At 43.5% G+C, this 21,707-nt stretch overlaps 1 protein-coding gene across 1 annotated transcript in view; it reads right to left on the bottom strand.

Annotated features, from left to right (window-relative positions):
• LOC136871762 (uncharacterized) overlaps positions 1–21,707 on the bottom strand; it is a 305,830-nt gene that overhangs the window by 90,327 nt on the left and 193,796 nt on the right. The window contains exons 20-26 of the mRNA XM_068227378.1: positions 19,383–19,631; positions 18,131–18,242; positions 11,597–11,685; positions 9,407–9,470; positions 8,530–8,714; positions 6,366–6,611; positions 5,293–5,404 (exon numbers count right to left, since the gene is read on the bottom strand). Coding sequence (XP_068083479.1) covers positions 5,293–5,404; positions 6,366–6,611; positions 8,530–8,714; positions 9,407–9,470; positions 11,597–11,685; positions 18,131–18,242; positions 19,383–19,631 — 1,057 coding nt within the window. The remainder of the gene's footprint in view (positions 1–5,292; positions 5,405–6,365; positions 6,612–8,529; positions 8,715–9,406; positions 9,471–11,596; positions 11,686–18,130; positions 18,243–19,382; positions 19,632–21,707) is intronic.

Raw genomic sequence — 21,707 nt, 5'->3', positions numbered from 1 at the left:
CTCCCACATGGCGCGTCCCAGGTGGCGGATAGGGGGGTCCTAACCGGCTTGCCGGCGGACTTGAGGGAAATAAAATACCTCTCGCGGACGAAACACACTACCCCCTGCGAGTGGGGGACGCACATGTAGAATACACTCGCGGTATCCCCTGCCTGTCGTAAGAGGCGACTAAAAGGGGCGACCAAGGGATGACTGAATTAGAACCATGAAACTAATTTTGAATCGTACCATCACGCGGGGAACACCATAGGTTGCATGTACTTGCGAGTAGTACCACTAAATTCGGTACGAAATAGGTTTGTGATTAGTAGCAGTAAAAGCCTGGCCTGGTGGATTCCAGTACCCGTGCGTCGTACCCATGTGTGCAACACCGCGGGTCTGGGCGTAGCCTGTGATTTGTACCACTATATGAGCAGCACCGTGGGTCTGCGTTGCCTGTGATTAGTACCCACTATGTGAGGAACACCACGGGAATACCGGCGCCCGAGTTTAGTACACCTAGGTGGGGAACCTTCTCGGTTTGCGTTGACTCTGAGTTGGGCCGTTGTGTGAGACACACCATAGGTCTGCGTGACTTGTACGTATTGCAATACTTGTCAGTAGTACCATCTTTTGTGGAACACCGTGAGTCTTCGCTACTTCTGATTAATACCCCAACATGACACATACCATGGTTCTATTTTACTCGCGACATGTACCATTCTGTGGGGCCTTAGACGTGGATTTTGCACCCCCTTTAGACACCAAGCATCATTGTGCTTTATACGTGGTTCCTTGGTCGGTAATAATGTTATTTTAGATCTGTATTGAGTCCGATCCATTGGTTTTTGTTTGTTTGTTTTGTGTTTTGTTGAGTTCCTGTCCATCCATTCATTCTTCTTGCCATATTTTATTTTTATTTTGGTCAGTGGATGCCTTTGCAATTTTTTTCTTTCATTTCGTACCATTAGGGGCCGATGACCTCCTTCGCTGTTAGGCCCCTTAAAACAACAAGCATCATCATCATCATCATCAGAGTGCGGATAGTGTCCTGAGGGATGGTTCTCCATTCTCTGTCAACCATTTGCCACAGTTGGTCCTCCGTACGAGGCTGGGGCAGAGTTTGCAAACGGCGTCCAATGAGATCCCACACGTGTTCGATTGGTGAGAGATCGGGAGAGTACGCTGGCCACGGAAGCATCTGTACACCTCGTAGAGCCTGTTGGGAGATGCGAGCAGTGTGTGGGCGGGCATTATCCTGCTGAAACACAGCATTGGGCAGCCCCTGAAGGTACGGGAGTGCCACCGGCCGCAGCACATGCTGCACGTAGCGGTGGGCATTTAACGTGCCTTGAATACGCACTAGAGATGACATGGAATCATACGCAATAGCGCCCCAAACCATGATGCCGCGTTGTCTAGCGGTACAGCGCTCCACAGTTACTGCCGGATTTGACCTTTCTCCACGCCGACGCCACACTCGTCTGCGGTGACTATCACTGACAGAACAGAAGCGTGACACATCGGAGAACACGGCGTTCCGCCATTCCCTCATCCAAGTCGCTCTAGCCCGGCACCATGCCAGGCGTGCACGTCTATGCTGTGGAGTCAATGGTGGTCTTCTGAGCGGACGCCGGGAGTGCAGGCCTCCTTCAACCAATCGACGGGAAATTGTTCTGGTCGATATTGGAACAGCCAGGGTGTCTTGCACATGCTGAAGAATGGCGGTTGACGTGGCGTGCGGGGCTGCCACCGCTTGGCGGCGGATGCGCCGATCCTCGCGTGCTGACGTCACTCGGGCTGCGCCTGGACCCCTCGCACGTGCCACATGTCCCTGCGCCAACCATCTTCGCCACAGGCGCTGCACCGTGGACACATCCCTATGGGTATCGGCTGCGATTTGACGAAGCGACCAATCTGCCCTTCTCAGCCCGATCACCATACCCCTCGTAAAGTCGTCTGTCTGCTGGAAATGGCTCCGTTGACGGCGGCCTGGCATTCTTAGCTATACACGTGTCCTGTGGCACACGACAACACGTTCTACAATGACTGTCGGCTGAGAAATCACGGTACGAAGTGGGCCATTCGCCAAGGCCGTGTCCCATTTATCGTTCGCTACGTGCGCAGCACAGCGGCGCATTTCATATCATGAGCATACCTCAGTGACGTAAGTCTACCCTGCAATTGGCATAAAGTTCTGACCACTCCTTCTTAGTGTTGCATTTGCTCTGTCAGTCAGTGTATTTCCTTCCTTAGCATCTTATTCGTTTAAATTTTAGGTGGGAACTTGAAATAAGGAGGCAGGCCATTTTCCCCTGTGTTTGGTGAAAATATTGTGGTATTTAAGTTATTGTTAATTTCCATTTTATTGAGATCACTTTGTGAAAACATTCCCTTCTATCATTTCTTTACCTTTCTGCCATTACCGCCTCTGCCTCCAAACCTGAGCAAGAAACTCCGTGTATTCGTTCTGTAAGCTGCCAGCCTTACGTGAACCACATGTAACCCTGTCTATAATCCAGTTACTCTCGCCCAGAAATTTGATTGTTACAGTGCCCTTCTTTCACCTGAGGCCACGTCATGTCATGTGGCGTGAGATTCCTGCTTCGTTCCGGCCATATCACCTTCTTAACGGCCAACTTGGGGACGGAAATAATTGGTAGTAGCTTGGAAGCTGAACCCCAACCGCCCAATCTATCATTGGGCGGAACTATTCTACTTCGTCGTTGGTGACCATCGCCTTGGCTACTCCTCTCAATGTACTGGCAGAATGGTATCTGAGGGTACATGGAGGGTCAGGGGGCTCCAACCTGGGATCGGTAGGGGCGGCCGTTCTTGCCTTCAACAATGGGCGCAACTGACGTGACTTCTACAACGTTGCAAAGAACACCAATATTTTTACTTCTTCTTCTTCTTCTTTTTTCGGTGCCTATCCGTTTCGGATGTTGGCGATCATGATGGCTATTTGCGTCTCGTTTGTGGCAGCGCGGAACAGTTCAACTGATGACATATTTCACCAGCTTCTAAGATTGTCAAGCCAAGATATTCTTCTGCTTCCAGGACCTCTTTTGCTGTTGATTTTCCCCTGGAGTAATTTTTGGAGTAGGTTGTATCTATCTGTGTTGCGCATTATATGTCCCAGATACTGCAACTTTCGGCATTTCACTATCTTGATCAACTGAGGTGTTGTGTTCATCCTTCTCATTACTTCCACGTTTGTAATTCTCTGGGTCCAAGATATTCTCAGGATCCGCCTATAAAGCCATGTTTCAAAGGCCTCCAGCTTCTTCTCTGTGTTTTTATTTAAGGTCCATGTCTCTAGCCCATATAAAAGAACAGAAAATACATAACAGTGCAGAAGTCTGATTTTAGTCCCTAAAGTTAGATTGTGGCTTTTAAACACATTACTCATTTTCTGGAACACACTTCTTGCTTTTCCAATGCGTACCTTGACTTCTTGTGAGCAATCCCAGTCTTCATTTATTATGGTTCCAAGGTATGTATATTGTTTTACCCTTTCTGTACTCTTCTATACTTCAAAAAAACAATTAGAGCAGACTCTATCAAGATATTTTCCAACATGTATATATACATATTTTCAAAAAAGTGCAGGATTTCAAAATTGTTCCGACTGTGGTAAAACCTTAGGAGGTGGAGGTCTGTACCGTGGGTACATCTTCTCCGTCCCGTTGAACTGCGCGCCTTCTAGAAGGCCATCTCTACCGGAAATCTCGAACTAATATAGCTCAAGGTACTTGGACCTTCAACCATTAGATGTCTCTACTATCGGCATATGTGCCCACCTCTGGCGGGAGTAAGGGCAATTAATTCTTAAGGGAATTTCAATATTTTGAAGGTGGCAGACCTTAAGTTTTCATGTGTTAAAGTTGTCAACACTCCTATGGCTTCCTTCGTTATTAACCAATCAGGAATTCTGTGTATATTTCTGTAGCCAGTTAATTAGGGGTGTGTACTGGCATCCAGCCTATCTATAAAGAGTTCTGGGTTTCCCCCCTCTGAGATGCTATAAAATCTGAGCCTTTTAGCGCCGTATTGTCATCTTCATCGCTCCGGTCTAGTAAGTGCGGCGTGTTATTAGGAAGCAGGGCCTGCCTGCCGTTGTTCGGAAGGCCCAGTTACTCAAGATAATGTCAGAATTTTCTTAAAATATGATAGCTCCAGGCAGATAACTCGAGGGGAAGGTTTCACACTTCTTTGATTAAAGTTCTGAAGTAATTGTTTAAATTTATATTTTCGGTGTGTCTGAGGACTCTGTTCAAATCCCTGCTGGGAAACATGTAGATTAAGGGAATAAAGAGTATTCACCCTCTGTTGATTCCCATTCAACTAAGTATGGGGTTAATAACATTTTCTAAAGCTCTTCCTTCAGCATTTAATATTTTTCGTTTAGTCACTCCTCTGTAGTATAGGCTTAGCCTCTGCAACTTCGGGCCATAAGCCCAATTATAGTTTTTAGTGTTTTTCTAGAAGGAGTGCAAGTGTATCGCCTCCTAACTTTTAGTCCATGGCCGTTCATGTTAAACACTTCAAAAAAATGTAAAGCCATTTAGAATGAGCACTTATTGCCCTTGTTTATTTGGTAATTGTTCATAGACGAGTGTGTAACGAACTGTTGAGCAGAGATGACGGTTAACGCAGTATTTTGAAATTTTCAAGGCATAATTTTGTAAGCAGCTTGTGCCTCTTAAGGGCTGGACTAAATTAACCTTTTGGAGCTCAGTCTCTTGGAATGTAAGTGAGTGGACCAAACATGCTGCCTATAAAAGTGTACCTATTTAGATTTATCACTTGTAAATTATCACATGGACAATTCTCTCTAATTTTGAACCTGATTTTTGACTTCAAGTCATTGTTGTTGTGGGAGCTGTCGAGCTCATCATGATATTGTTGTTGTTCATTCAGATTATCTCTCAAGTTTTAAAATAAATAAAAAGAGAAGGCAAGAAATAAATCTTCAAAATTTAGTGTTTTAACTAATGCTCTGGTAATTTCCCTGTCCACCAATTCACCTCGGTACCTTCTTACACATCTGAATTCCATGAAATCTCCGAAATAATAATAATAATAATAATAATAATAATAATAATAATAATAATAATAATAATAATAATAATAATAATAATAATGCAATATCGTTGGTATCTGGTGAAGTTGTTCCACTTGTGGGCGGGGATAGGAAACTAGGAAACATGAGAACAAAATGGTTTCAGATCATTTTTTTTAATAAATGTTTGAAGGTATAAAATGTTCCATGTCGTTTATCATATCCATGCCATGTTCAGCGGGTCCAGCCAAGGAAATCCTTGACGAGGTTGATGATTTCATCGACAGTGATGCCGTATTCTTCCAGTTTCCTCTCCAGCACCTGTTCCTCGGGGACAGACCGGAAGGTGTCAACAATTTGCTGTAAAGAAGAACGGTTAATATTAAAATGTGTTGTGACATCCTTGTGGTGTCTCGTCTGTCGGGACAAAAGTTTCGCTTCCCGGTCAGTCCAGAGATTTTAGTCCTGAATCGTGTATTGGAACGGGCTTCACTCAGCATTATGATACCAGTTAATTGAGGATTTCTTGCGGACTTCTGTTTGGTGATACAGAAAGAATACCCTTGTGCAGAAAGTGATAATTCCGCTAATCAGGGACAAAAACCAAGCATATGAAGTGTGCAGATAATAGTATCATTTTTATTTGTGTTGATGTGACACCTCGCCCCCGCCCGGTGCGGCAACCTAGCATTCTGCAGAGTAGGAATCTGAAGCACTATTTTGCCCGAGTTAATCATTTTTGCATTTTCATATGATATTCACGGACTCCTTTGTCTAAGATTTCTGCAGGATATTGTTCTCTAAGAGGGATGTTCGAAATTAGGAGAATAAATGAACAGAATGTTGTGAACATGACGCAATATATACCGGTTTCGTTGAAACCAATCTCTTAGATATTATATTACCGGGCGAGTTGGTCGTGCTGTCAGGGGCGCGCGGCTTTGAGCTTATATCCGGGTTCGGATCCCACTGTCGGCAGCCCTGAAGATGGTTTTCCGTGTTTTCACATTTTCACACCTGGTAAATGCTGGGGCTGTACCTTAATTAAGGCTACAGTTGCTCCCTTCCAACTCTTTCCTATCCCATCGTCGCCATAAGACCTATCTGTGTTGGTGCGACGTAAAGCCACTATCAAAGAAAGAGATGTTATATTCCTGTGAATAAATGAATATTGTTTAATATTACTGTATGTTAGAATATCCTGTGACCATTCTGGATATACAGTTCTTCTTGATCGACTTACATTCATGCATGTTAAACGACGAATAAGGACAACATTCAGAGCAACTATCCATTAGTGAATGCGACGATTTATATTTACCTTGAACTCAGCGGACTGCAAGTGAGTGATGACCTTGTTGAAGTCGGGGCTGTTCTGCATCTTCTCGTCGTAGAGAGCCTTGATCTCTTCCTTGGGGAGGACAGCCCGGATCTCGTCAACAATCTCCTTGACGCTCCTGGTGCGGCGGGAGTGCTTGGGCTGAATGGGGGGGATTCCAACCAGACCATTGATGGTGTTCATGAACTCGTATGCTCTGAGGTCATAGCCTTCCAGATCGTCCAGAAGCTGCAACAGAGTACAAACAACTCATTAGGTGTGTTTATGCCACCCTTAGCCTTGGCCTAGCACATGCTATTGAGAAAGGAAGCTTGGTCGCATGGCGAACAAGTAAGACAGTGAATATTAAAATATATGACATGAGCACAGAATATATAGTTCCTATTAAGGTTCGGATGTATACACGTATGCCATAAAAGATACCAAAATGGCATAAAATTTGGAAATATGCCGGGAAAGAAATTTGAACAAAATTTGCTTTGAAGGCAACACTTCTTTTATCCTTTCATTTTGACAACTTATTACTTGCGAAACCGTCATGAGTAGATAGTAGGCGAATTGAGATATTAAATGTGAAAGATATAAGTTTCGCAACTAGATTTCATCAGTCATAGATCGTGAAACTTGTTGGGGACTTACAAAATGCCAACCGGACAGTCATGTGGAAAGATAATTATTTTCTTAGCTTTTCCTGTCATATTATTACCAATATGACAGTGGTGTAAATGAGCCGCAACTTCTATGTTATGTTGATTGGCTGTTGAGCTGTTTTCACTTTCTGTAAGAGGAGAAACATTAATCAAATATTCATGTTTTTTGTTTAATGACAACGTCATTGCCGATCTCGCCCATGTGTTCAGACACTGTCACGAAAATAACAATGAATTGTCTTTGGGGTGAAATCCTTCTCAACACCTCAAATACTTCGATTTTCCCGATCAAATATGCTTACTGGCTCTCAATTGGAAGTATATGGAAATGCAATTTAAAGACCTAAAAACTGAAACATATCGATGTGGGCTGAAGATTAATATTAAGGAGATGAATAATTTGCGCTTGACGAAGTGCCACGTCGCACCATTGCATGTTGATTGATAGAGCACAGAGAGGCTATTTCCGTACACTTTCAGTTGAGAGCCAGTAAGCATATTTGATCCGGAAAATCGAAGTATTCGAGGTGATGAGAAGAATTTCACCCCAGAGACAATTCATTGTTATTCTCGTGACAGTGTATAGACACATGGGCGAGAGATTCTGCTATTTGGGTCTGTTATAACTATTAATGGGCGTTTCAGGTGAGGATGAAGACAGGCGCATATATAAGGTCGAGGACACCTTCGTGAACCGAGCTCGATAGCTGTAGTCGTTTAAGTGCGGCCAGTATCCAGTATTCGGGGCATAGTGGGTTCGAACCCCACTGTCGGCAGCCCTGAAGATGGTTTTCCGTGGTTTCCCATTTTAACAGCAGGCGATGATGGGGCTGTACCTTAATTAAGGCCACGGCCACTTCCTTCCCACTCCTACCCCTTTCCTGTCCCATCGTCGCCATAAGACGGTGTCGGTGAGAATAAATCAATTTTTAAAAAATCACCTTCCTCGTGTTTCATTTAATTTGGAGTGTGAAAGGACTGCGTATTACAATCAGATATCGGATCATTAATGGCACTTTCATGTACTGTATATGTGATTGTGTACATGTGAAGCTTTGAAGATAACTGATTGACTAACTAGGAAAATCCAGACCTTCTTCAACTAAGGTCTTGGAAGTATACTAGGCAAACAATGGGAAGTCATAATGTCCTGTGAGGTACTTTTGGAAACGTTACACCACTTACAGATCTATCAGCATGTGAAAGGGAGATAACAAGGGATTAGATATACATGAAACATTACGAAGATCTGATGAGAATAATGACAGTCAAGTTCTTCAGTGGAACCTGAAAGTACAGGAGAAAAGAGAGCTCTGAGGTGACGTGGAGGAGATCGATGGGAGAGGAGAACTGGCAGCGGAGTTATGTTCGGGGAGAGTTGAGTAATGAAGCTAAGTATAGAACCGAATTGTATTGACCCTATGGTCCTCTTCAGAAGTTAAGGATGTATGTTTGTGCGTAAGTGACATAGACTGATAAATGTATCGTTTACTTACGGCCTTAAGTTCCTGCTTGCCCTCAACAACAGTAAGGGCCTGCTTGAATTCATCAGATTGGAGGTAAGCGACACCGTCTTGGAATTCAGCATCATTAGCCAGGTGGTCAAAGAGGATGTTGAGGATGTCTTGAGTGGGGATGAGGGCCAAGAAATCTTGGATGTCTTGGTGGATGTCACGGGGCTCTGAAACAAAATAAATTACCATGTGATGATTTCTGTTAAGTATATTTTATTAGTTTGTTTTATGTAAGTTTTATGTAGTGCAATATCACTTTCTGGTAATTGTCTGTCCTTCGGCACCTTTTCCAAACAGTCTCATTCACAAACCTCGATACTGAGTTCAGCGTTTTGTCCATTTAATTTTGATTCTTTAGTACAATATTCCTTTGTAAACGCGCCCTAGGTGTCACTCGCAAATGTATTGGTGATCTCCTGTTTATTGAGTAAGTTTGTATATAGGACCAAGACTGTCTCGACAATATAAATAACCGCTGCCAAAGGGGACAGAACTCAGGCAAGTATGTACTTCAGAATCATACCGATAGATAGAGTTGTTGACGCTTACATGACGAATATGGCACTTCGCTGATAGAAATGTATTCTTTTTTATTGTTAATTTTACTTTCATTGTTAAGGAGAGATTCAGGCCTATAATCTCAGCTCCTTATTTCCCAATTTTCTGAAGTTCTTTGTGAAAGTTAGGCAGATATCGAAAGTATATATAGAAGTTCGATAGTAATAGGCATTACAACATACTTACAGTAGCCCTTATTTGACATGCACCGTTAGTGAACCTTATTACTTTACACTGCCCCCTTAAAGTAACTAAAATCTGATGTGTATTTCATTAAAATGATGTGCAAAAGTTTACTCACCGGGGCGCAGCACGGACCCGCAGGCCAGGCCGATGGTGGCGAGAATTACAAGGGCGAACTTCATCTGAAAAATGAAACATAGTAAGTGATTACATGTTATATTTTAACCCGGAAATATTTTCAACTTTTCAAATGAATGAGCAAGTACAATCATCTGAGAAATTCTTGTGTTCACCCTTGCCAGAAATCATGTTCTTGTCATGAGTGGCTAACAGCTTATCTACAGAGTGTTTCGGAGATAATTGCACATATTGTTTCTGCCGGTTATTAGCAGTACCCTGAATACATTATGTCCTATTTAAAAATAAAATTTAGTTGAAAGTTTGGTGTTTATAGCTGAGGTAGTATTTAATGATGAACAACCTAGAGCTCTGCCGACATATATCACGATACTTTCAAGTGTGAAAAAGTTCGCTCCTTGTACGTGGAATGTTTTAATATAACTTACACATGCATACTGTCTGAAGAATGGTATGGCGGATGGTACAAGCTGCGATGCAAATAATGCTACTACCTACCTCACAAACATCGCACTCTACTTCAAGCTCCACCCACCGACAAACCATTCGCCGAATAATAAAAATAATTATATTTTATGTACTACGGACATTTATCCATAATCTGCTTAACAATATGCGTACTTATTTTAAGTCTCTACTTCATGAATATTAACCTGAAAGTTGGTTTCAATACACGACAGGGCAATCAATAGTTTGTTTGTCTATTACAGTATCACGGGTTGGTGAATTTTATAAGGCTTGTTATTTAAATGTAGGTTAAAATAGAGCTTAGCTGTAATTTGTTCAAATAAATCAGCAGGCAAGGAGGTTAAAGTGGGGTGTGGAGGCGGGGGCTGCCCTCTTTTCGGGCTGGTTTTACAGGACTTTTACAATATAATAAAACCCTTTGTTATTGTATGACTTGCTATGAACTTTCATTTGTGAGATTGTGGGTCCGAGTCCCAACCTGGAAGATGGTTTCCTTGGATTCCCATTTTCACACGTTAATGAAGTCAGCGGCCACTTCGTTCCCATTCCTAATCCTTTCTTATTTTCTTATCGCCGAAAATCTTTGATGTGTTAGTGCGACGTTCCACCACAAACAAAAAAATATATTAAAAATTAATTCTATAACTTTTACGAAGCAAGCAAGTTGCTCGACATCCCTGGTTCACCGAAACCATTCCCCCACCTGTTTTAATTATTACAGGGGTGGGGAACTTAATGTCGGTTTCTTTACAAGTAGGTCACTGACCTTTGCTATGTACCAAGTTTAAAACGGTGTATAGCCTAACTTGATGGGGTTCTTTTTCTCTTGAGAGATATTAGAAACCTGCTGCATTTAATACGTTTAATAAATTCCTCTCCCTTTAAAAAAAATCTTAGGACATTCAATCCACTTAAAGGTACACCTAACAAACCAAAGGATTTATACTAATTTTTGTACAGTCCGTGAAATGGGTCGAAATGAAGTGTTTCTGAAAACTTTTAAAAGCCCTATCAACGAATTATGGTATCGAATTTGTTTAGAAATGCCATGTTACATTGGAGGCATTATAGTTCATCACTGCAAACAAAATAATTAAATGATTTGTCGCTATGTCCATGTTATATTCAGATTTGGGTAATTTTATCAGAAATGATCGGACATAATGCACCATTCGCGAGGTACTTACGGAAAGGAAATTTTGAAGTCTTTGAACGGGTGATCTAACTGGGTGTATATAGCCTGGGCTGGGTAGCCCCTTAGCAGGTATTCCGTTCCGCGATACAATTTTCGTTTCCTCCCGTCGCTATTCTTTCAGCGTGGTGAGGTCACAGGTGCGCACTCTGACGAAAATATAGTCATATTTTACGTCCTGTTGCCCTTCCTGACGCCCACCCCATATTCACTACTGCGTACTCCTCTTGTTCGTAGTGTGGAGTGTTGTATATTGAGATAAGTACAAAAATACAGTCTCCGAACGTGAAGAATTAACCCGTCGCAGATAAAATCCATGGTTCAACCCGGCCAAGAATCGAACCTACTGACCTCCAAACCGAAAGCCATCACACTGACCATTCAGCTAAGAGACGGACTAGATGTCAGAATATTGTATAATAAACCTAGATTGTAATGTGTATTCTCTTTTGTACTGGATGGTAGTATCTGTTACCAATTATTGATGTGGAAGATCCGTAATCTACTTACCATGTAGATCTGCTTCACTCTTCTAAAAAGATGAAACTGACTTCCTCTGCTTCTGCCGCGGCTTTTATACCTCTTCTTATCAGCGCAATCTTTCAGTCAAGTGTTTTGCTTTGAAGCATTCAAGTGCTGCTTTTAAAGATATCGCCTTATCAGTTTCGGAATCGTGCAAAATAACTTTGTCTCTCACTTCAGCAGGTAATTGATGAAGATAAATAACACCGGCTTGAGTACAAATATTCTGTTCTTCACTTTATGATGCGGTATTTGAGTGTACCTGCATATCCTCGCCACGGAATTTTGAAGTGTAGGCGGGCCTATAGAGATAAGTATGGATTGCCTGACTAGATAGAGCACTTACAGTTGACCGGGTGAGTTGGCCGTGCGGTAAGGAGCGCGCAGCTGTGAGCTCGCATCCGGGAGATAGTGGGTTCGAACCCCACTGTCGGCAGCCTTGAAGATGGTTTTCCATGCTTCCCCATTTTCACACATACCGAGCTCGATAGCTGCAGTCGCTTAAGTGCGGCCAGTATCCAGTAATCGGGAGATAGTGGGTTCGAGCCCCACTCACACCAGACATGCCGGGGCTGTACCTTAATTAAGACCACGGCCGCTTCCTTCCCACTCCCAGGCCTTTCATGTCCCATCGTCGCCACAATATCTATCTGTGTCGGTGCGACGATGAGCAACTAGCAAAAGAAAACTTACAGTTGACGCCAAGAAAGCATTACGCAGTTCTGTTTCGGCTCCCGTGAGCCAAGATTCGCAAGTAGTGGTCATCACTTCTCATTGTTGACCGCGGGTGACCACTGCGAGGACGATGTTGAATATTCTATATCAGAAAGCAGAGGTTTGATATCCTAACCACGGCATTATGATGTACAGTAACCAGGTAGGCGATTTTCCTCCCTGGAAGACCGTGATGACATAACATAACAATACAATAAGTAAAATCAAACGCAGTAATGACTATACACTACGCTGGCGTAGCAGGAGGAGAGGTGATACTCCCACGTGGCGCGTCCCAGGTGGCGGATAGGGGGGTCCTAACCGGCTTGCCGGTGGACTTGAGGGAAATAAAATACCTCTCGCGGACCAAACACACTACCCCCTGTGGGTGGAGGACGCAGATGAAGAATACACCCACGGTATCCCCTGCCTGTCGTAAGAGGCGACTAAAAGGGCCCCAGGGGCTCTCGACTTGGGAGCGTGGGCTGGCGACCACTGGGCCCTTAGCTGAGTCCTGGTTTTGCTTCCACTTACATGTACCAGGCTCCTCACTTTCATTTATCCTGTCCGACCTCCCTTGATCAACTCTTGTTCTTTTCCGACCCCGACAGTATTAGAGCATTTGAGGCCTAGGGAGTCATTCATTTTCACACCCTTCATGGCCCTTGCCTTTCTTTGTCCGTTAATTCATTTTTTGAAGTGACGGATCACTACTTTTTCTTCTTTTCTCTTTATCTACCCCCTGTAGGTGGGGGACACAGACGAATAATACACTCCCGGTATCCTCTGCCTGTCGTAAGAGGCGACTAAAAGGGGCGACTAAGGGATGATTGAATTAGAACCATGAAACTACTTTTGATTCGTGCCATCACGCGGGGAACACCATAGGTTGCCTGTACTTGCGAGTAGTACCACTATATTAGGTACGAAATAGGTTTGTGATTAGTATCAACAGAGAGGGTTTCACTGTGGGTTTCCAGTTCCCGTGCGTTGTACCCTGGTGAGCAACACCACGGGTCTGGGCGTTGCCTGTGATTAGTACCCACTATGTGAGGAATACCACGGGAATACCGGCGTCCGTGATTAATACACCTAGGTGAGGAACACCATCGGTTTGCGTTGCCTATGTGTGGCGCCATTCTGTGAGAAACACCATAGTTCTGCTTGTGAGTAGTACCATAATGTTTGGAACACCGTGAGACTTCGCTACTTTTGATTAGTACGCCAACATGACAAATACCATGGTTCTCCTTTACTAGCGATACGTGCCATTATGCGGGATCGTTGACATGGATATTGACCCCTTTAGACAAGCATCATCGATTCAGGATTGTGTTTTGGAAGCAGTCTCTTGGTCAGTAATACTGTTTCTGGGAATGTGAGGCATTTCACGTCATATCCACTGATTGATTTAAATTGATATTCATCAATTCATTCCTCATCATCACGTTTTGAATTCTGGTCAGTGAATGAATTTTGTACTTTTAAATTGTAATCGCATTTCGTCTCATTTCGTACCAGAGTGGCCGATCACCTAGATGTTAGGCCCCTCTAAATAACAAGCATCGTCATCAATGACTATACAGAATGAAACATGCCGCAAACGGATTTTTCTGTGTGTTGCGTCTCTCCTGGACTGTAATGACATTGCACGTCGTACAGCTAAGAGGTGACGTAACATAACATTGAGAGGTCTGTTCTTAAAGAGACTCCACGAACCTGCTACGCAGGCGTAGTAGGGGGAGAGGTGATACTCCCACGTGGCGCGTCCCAGGTGGCGGATAGGGGGGTCCTAACCGACTTGCCGGCGGACTTGAGGGAAATAAAATACCTCTCGCGGACCAAACACACACCCCCTGTGGGTGGGGGAGGCAGACGAATAATACACCCACGGTATCCCCTGCCTGTCGTGAGAGCGACTAAAAGGGGCGACCAAGGATTGATTGTATTAGAACCATGAAACTACTTGTGATTCGTACCACCACGCGGAGAACACCAAGGGTCGCTTTTACTTGTGCGTAGTACCACTACATTAGTTACGAAGTTGGTTTGTGATTAGTAGCACACAGGAGCACCGTACGGTCGGCTTTTGCAGTATCTGTGATTAGTACCACCATATGAGCAGGACCGTGGGATGATATCTACCATGGTTCTCCCTTGCCTATGATTAGTAGCCACTATATGAGGAACACCACGGGATAGGGAGAGGTCCCTGTGGTTAGTACTCTTATGTGATGAACACCATAGGTTTGCGTTGCCTGTAAATGGCGCCGCAAAGTGAGAAAAACGTAGGTCTGTATTATATGTTGAATTTCTTAAGCTCTGAGTAGTACAATAATGTGTGGCATACCGCAAGTCTCTGCTACTTTTGATTAGTACCGCAACAGAACAAATACCATGGTTCTAATTTGCTAGCGATCATTACCGTTATGAGGGGCCGATAACTTCGATTTAGGACCCCCTTTTGACTGCACGCATAATCGATTGTGTTATGCTATAGCAGTACTCCCTTGGTCAGTAATACTCTTTTGTCACGTCAGTTTATTATGAATGTGCGACATTGCAGGTCGCATCCACTGATTGTTTTAAATTCATGTCCATCCATTCATTCTTCGTTCTCACGCTTTTGAATTCTGGTCAGTGGAGAATTTTAGACTTTTAATATGTCATTCCATTTCGTCTTATTTCGTGCCATTAGGGGCCGATGACCTCGATGTTAGGCCCCTTTAAACAACAATTCCACGAACCTACTACGATGGCGTAGCAGGGGGAGAGGTGATACTCCCACGTGGCGCGTCCCAGGTGGCGGATAGGGGGGTCCTAACCGGCTTGCCGGCGGACTTGAGGGAAATAAAATACCTCTCGCGGACCAAACACACACCCCCTGTGGGTGGGGGAGGCAGACGAATAATACACCCACGGTATCCCCTGCCTGTCGTGAGAGCCGACTAAAAGGGGCGACCAAGGGATGATTGTATTCGAACCATGCAACTACATGTGATTAGTACCACCACGCGGAGAACACCAAGGGTCGCTTTTGCTTGTGCGTAGTACCACTATATTAAGTACGAAATAGGTTTGTGATTAGTAGCACACAGGAGCACCGCGCGGTCGGCTTTTGCAGTACCTGTGATTAGTACCACCATATGAGCGGGACCATGGGATGATAGCTACCATGGACCTGCCTTACCTGTGATTAGTAACCACTCTGTGAGGAACACTACGGGATAGGGAGAGGTCCCTGTGGTTAGTACTCTTATGTGATGAACATCATAGGTTTGCGTTGCCTGTGAATGGCGCCGCAGAGTGAGAACAACATAGGTCTGTATTAATGTCGAATTTCATAAGCTTTGAGTAGTACAATAATGTGTGGAATACCGCAAGTCTCTGCTACCATTGATTAGTACCGCAACAGGACAGATACCATGGTTCTACATTACTAGCGATCAGTATCATTCTGAGGGGCCTTTGACTTGTATTTTGGACACATTTAGACACCAAGCATCCCCGATTTGCTTTTGGAAGTGGTCCCTTGGTCAGTAATACTATTAACTATGATAGTTTTTTGAGTCGGATCCACTGATTGTTTTAAATTCATGTTCATTCATTCATTCATTCATTCATTCATTCATTCATTCATTCATTCATTCATTCTTCATGACATTTTTTATTTTGGTCAGTGGATAATTTTGAACTTTTACTTTGTCGTTTCATTTCGTACCATTAGGGGCCGATGACCTCGATGTTAGGCCCCTTTAAACAACAAGCATCATCATCATCAAACAACAATCATCATCATCATCATCATCATCATCTTAAAGAGACTATTCTTTCAGCGGACTTCTACCAGGAGTATACAGGTGCAGTTTCTTTCAGGTGTGTAAAACAAGTAGTAAAGGAAAATCAGAATAATTTAGGAGAGGAGTCACATTTCAAGGAGGGGAAATCTTGTCGATGATATTGATGGCACATTATTGTGTTAGGTTTTGGAAGGAATAATCACAGGGGCGCCGAGGTTTGAAATTAGTGTGGATGCTCTAACCCACAGTCAAACTGAACAAATTGCTACGCGGTTTCAGTCACATAGCTATCGCGTTGCATTCTGGAGATAATGATTTCGAACTCCACCTCGGGAATAGCCGGTGCATAACGATGACATGACTTAAATCACACAAGTTATTCTTGCTTCTGCGGAGGAGTTTATTCCGTCGTTTTTGAGGGACTCCTCGATGAGAATCCTTTCCTTGGCGGATCGAAGACATTGCAGCAGCTATAAAAGAGCGAAGAACCACATCGCGTTCATAAACGCTATTGTAGGCAGCCTACTGTGGCCAACTTGGTAATTTAAAAACTTCGCACTAGGGCGAAAGTTCTTATTCGACAAATTAAAAAAGCTTCTTGGGAAATATGTGTGTCGTCTATGAAGTCACACACATTGTCATCTAAAGTGTGGACAGAACGTAGACGTATTTCGGGTTTACGAGTATCATCCTCGGTACCGAGAAGTTGCATTGCAGGCAGTCATAACTGGTCAACCCGTGGTTGCTAACTACCTAGCAAGTCATTTAGCAGATGTGCCTGGTTCCGGATGAGGTCTTTTTGTTTCGCCCGGTAATGGGCCGTACCCATTCACGGCACTTGCTGTTTTCTTGACATGAACAGCCGGAACTTATGCGACGATATGACTTACTATAACACACGTTATTCTTGCTGCTGCTGAGGAGGCCAGTCCACCTTTTCCTCGGACTCCTCGACGAAACTACGATCCATGGTGGAATGAAGAACTTACAGCAGCTATAAAAAAACGACGTCACGTTCATAAACTCTATTGCGTGCAGCCTACTGTGGCCAACTTGGTAATATTTAAAAATGTTCCGCTAAGGCGCGAGTTCTTAATCGACAAAGTAAAAGCGCTTCATGCGAAAGATAGTGTCTGTGTCGTCTATGACGTCGCACCATATCTGGAGTACAAGGACCATCTTTAGTACCAGGAATTTTCTTAGCATGCAATTTCGTCATTGATCCACCCTCGGTTGCTATTCAACTTGCAAGCAACTTCTCAGGTATGTCCGATTCCGTGAATTACCATCCTGATTTCCTGGCTCTGAATCGGGAAGCAGAACGCCGTTATCTGAGTTTTGCTACTGAAGCTACAGAGGATTATAACGTTCCCTTTACGAAGTGGGCACTCCGCAGCGCTCGGCCCTTTGCAAGAACTCGGCTCCTGGACCAGATAATGTCCATAACCAGATGTTGAAACGCCTCAGTCAAGATAGGCTCTTATATCTTCTTGCGGTGTTCAACCGAATCTGGACAGAGGGTGGATTTCCGTGACAGTGGCCAGAGGGAATAGTAATTTCTTTACTGAAACCTGACAAAAATGGCAAGTATGCAGGAGGTTACAAACCTGTTTGTCGTACTAACTTTCTGTGTGTAAACTATTTGAGAGGATGGTGAATCGCCGACTTGTGTGGTGTTTAAAGAAACGAATTTTTTACAGTTTCACAAAGTTTTCAGTTCTTTTCAGAGATGAAAACAGTATAAAAAGGCACACAAAGTGAATATACGGAGATGTTGTACACATGATACAATAATAATAATAATAATAATAATAATAATAATAATAATAATAATTCGTAGTTCTGAACATAATTCATTGGTAGAAGATGTTTCATCATTGGATGGGGTTAGTAAACTAGGAAGAACGAAATAAAATATGATTTCAGATCAATATTTTAATGAATGTTTATAAGTATAAAAAGTTCCATGACGTTTATTCATATCCATGCCATGTTCAGCGGGTCCAACCAAAGCAATCCTTGACTAGGTTGATGATTTCATCGACAGTGATGCCATATTCTTCCAGTTTCCTTTCGAGCACCTGCTCCTCAGGGACAGACCGGAAGGTGTCAACAATTTTCTGCAAATAAGAACGATAGATTAAAAAAAAGAATTGTGACATTCTCGTGGTGTATGGTTAGTTTTTAGATTCGCTGCCAGTGAATGGATTAATATTCTATATCAAAAGTTGGGAGAGTCATCACTCTGCTTTGTGATACGACTTAAGTGAGAAGCTCTTGCGGATTTCTCTTTAATGTGACAGGAAGGGAACCACTGTGAGAAAAGGCGTACTTCCGCTAATTGGGGACAAGTATGCAGATATTACTATAATATTATTTACACTGTTGTGAGACATAACCTCTCGAAGGTGCCCTTTTCGTGAAGATAGTCACTATTCCATCGCTTCTGGTCACTGTACTTCTCCATATTCCCAGACTATCTGTTCTTTTTTACGACCAATTAGAATAAGTTTCGCTCTTGAAACAATAGTCGTTTTGACGTAGAATGCTTCCATGGTATCTTTCAAATTCTAGTTCCCTGGGTTTAAATCATTGTGTGTCAGACTTCAGAATGTTAAATCTTGAAAATGTAGCTCAAGCTAACCCAAAACATAATAATTGACTTGGACAGAGCAAGTTCAGATAGTCAACCTAAATCATTTACAACGTCAGATGGCGCCTCAATAGAAGACGTGTGCATCGGCCTTTTTGTGTTGAAAGTGGAGCTCGGGCGAAAGTCTCGGGGGCTACAAACAATTCGGGAGTTCAATTTGCTGAAACACCGTAGGATGGCCCGGTGCAATGCTCAGGATGTAGTGCGAAGGCCATTGATACATCGTGATTTATCCTGCTCATTACTTTCCTTGGGAATGCGCCTGCCATCTGCGGCAAACTATCGTACTGCGAAGTACTAGGTACACCACTGTGGGTATTTCTTTCTCATATTTTGCCCGAGTTAACAATTTTTGTAATTCCACATGATATTCAAAGAATTCTTTCGCTAAGCTTTCGGAATATAGAGTCATAAACAGGTATCATCAATCATTCTTTTAGATTTTATAATGCTATGGGTATATTAATGGCATTCAATAAAATATAATATTCTGTAACCATTTTAGATATAAAATTCTTGAATGACTTATATTCATAGATGTTAAAATACGTTTTATGTCAAAATTCAGAGCAAATTTCTGTGAATGAATGCGACGATTTATAGTTACCTTGAACTCAGCGGACTGCAGGTGGGTGATGACCTTGTTGAAGTCGGGGCTGTTCTGCATCTTCTTGTCATAGAGAGCCTTGATCTTGTCCTTGGGGAGGACAGCCCGTATCTCTTCAAGCATGTCATTGACGCTCCTGGCGTGGCGAGGGTGTTCGGGGTGAATAGGGGGGAAGAATGGACCCGGACCGTTGATATTGTTGATGAAGTCATATGCTCTAAGGTCGTAACTTTCCAGATCGTCCAGAATCTGTAACAGTGAACAAATCATTAGTAGTCTTGATACCGTCCTCAGCCAGGATCGAAACCAATCTGTTGATGTGCCGTTTTCAATTTCCGGGAAGAATACAAACGTAACCCACTGTGGGTGGGGACACAGTCGAAGAATACACCCACGGTATCCTCTGCCTGTCGTAGGAGACGACTAAATTGGCCAAAAAGGACACTCAGTTAGGGAGTGTGGGTTAGCGACCACGGGGCCTTAGCTGAGTCCTGACATTGCTTACACTTACTTGTGCCAAGGTCCTCACTTTCATCTATCCTATCTGATGTCCTTTGGTCAAACTTGTATCCCCTGCCTGTCGCAAGAAGGTATTAGAGCATTCGAGATCGAGGGACTTTTATTTTCACGCTCTTCGTGGATCTTGTCTTTCTTTGTTCGGTACTTCGTTTTTCGAAGTTTAGGATCCTTTCTATTATCCTCTGCGGGTGGGAGGGCGTAGATGAAAAATACACCCACGGTATCCCCTGCCTGTCGCAAGAAGCGAATAAAAGGGGTAACCAAGGGATGTTACTTTTGGAACAGTGAAACTATCTGTGATAAATACCATTACGCGATTAACACAGTGGGTCGACTTTGCTTGCCGTTGGTACTACTACATGTTCATGGCTGTGCTCCCTCTTAGATCATTAATTCCACGAACCTACTACGCTGGCGTAGCAGGGCGAGAGGTGATACTCCCACGTGGCGCGTCCCAGGTGGCGGATAGGGGGGTCCAAACCGGCTTGACGGCGGACTTGAGGGAAATAAAATACCTCTCGCGAACCAAACACACTACCCCCTGCGGGTGGGGGACGCACATGTAGAACACACCCGCGGTATCCCCTGCCTGTCGTAAGAGGCGACTAAAAGGGGCGACCAAGAGATAATTGAATTAGAACCATGAAACTACTTTTGATTAGTACCATCATGCGGGGAACACCATGGGTTGCCTGTACTTGCGAGTAGTACCACTAAATTAGGTACGAAATAGGTTTGTGATTAGTAGCAGTAAAGAGCCTGGCCTGGGGGTTTCCTGTACCCGTGCCTCGTGCCCATGTGAGCAACACCCGGGTCTTGGCTTAGCCTCTGTGTTGTACCGCTATATGAGCGACACCGTGGGTCAGCGTTGCCTGTGATTGGTACCCACTATGTTGAGGAACAGAACGGGATAGTGCGAATCCCTGTCGTTAGTACACCTAGGTGAGGAGCCTCATCGGTTTGCGTTGGCTGTGAGTGGCGCCATTGTGTGAGAAACACCATAGGTCTGCGTTCCCTGTACGAAGTACAACACTTGTGAGTGGTACCATCTTGTGTGGAACACCGTGAGTCTTCGCTACTTTTGATTAGAACCCCAAAATGACAGATACCATGGTTCTACTTTACTCGCGACATCTACCATTCTGTGGGGCCTTAGACATGGATTTTGCACCCGTTTAGACATCAAGCATCATTGTGCTTTATAAGTGGACCCTTTTTTTTGAGTTTCATCCACTGTTTTTGTTTGTTTGTTTGTTTTTTCTTGGGTTCATGTCCATCCATTCATTCTTCATGACATTTATTATTTTATTTTGGTCAGTGGATATATTTGTACTTTTTGTTATTTCATTTCGTACCATTAGGTACCAATGACCTCGATGTTGGGCCCCTTTAAACAACAAGCATCATCATCATCAGATCATTAATCACTACTACCTGAAGAACTCGTACCGCTAATGCCCCTAGCTGTGTCTGTGATCCTCGGGGGACGATCACTATGGGAGTAGTACCGTTATATGAATAATACCATGGATATGTGTTGCCTGTGAGAAGTACCCTTATGTGAGGAATACCATGGGTCTGTGTTTCCTGTGATTAGTGCCGTTGTGTGTGACATATCATAGGTCAACATTACTTGAGATTAGTACCACCATGCGAGGAAAACCATGACACTTAGTTACCTGTGATGAGTACTACTACAGGAGAAACATTATGGTTCTGCCTTATCAGTGATTAGTACTATCATAACGAATGGAATATGTACTGAGATCACTCACAGAATTCAAGCGCGCATCCGCAGAGCGCCGC

The sequence above is a fragment of the Anabrus simplex genome, chromosome 4, assembly GCF_040414725.1.
Source record: "Anabrus simplex isolate iqAnaSimp1 chromosome 4, ASM4041472v1, whole genome shotgun sequence".
Lineage (NCBI taxonomy): Eukaryota > Metazoa > Arthropoda > Insecta > Orthoptera > Tettigoniidae > Anabrus > Anabrus simplex.
Note: the sequence above shows the minus strand (reverse complement) of the source record. Positions and strands in the feature narration are given on the sequence as shown.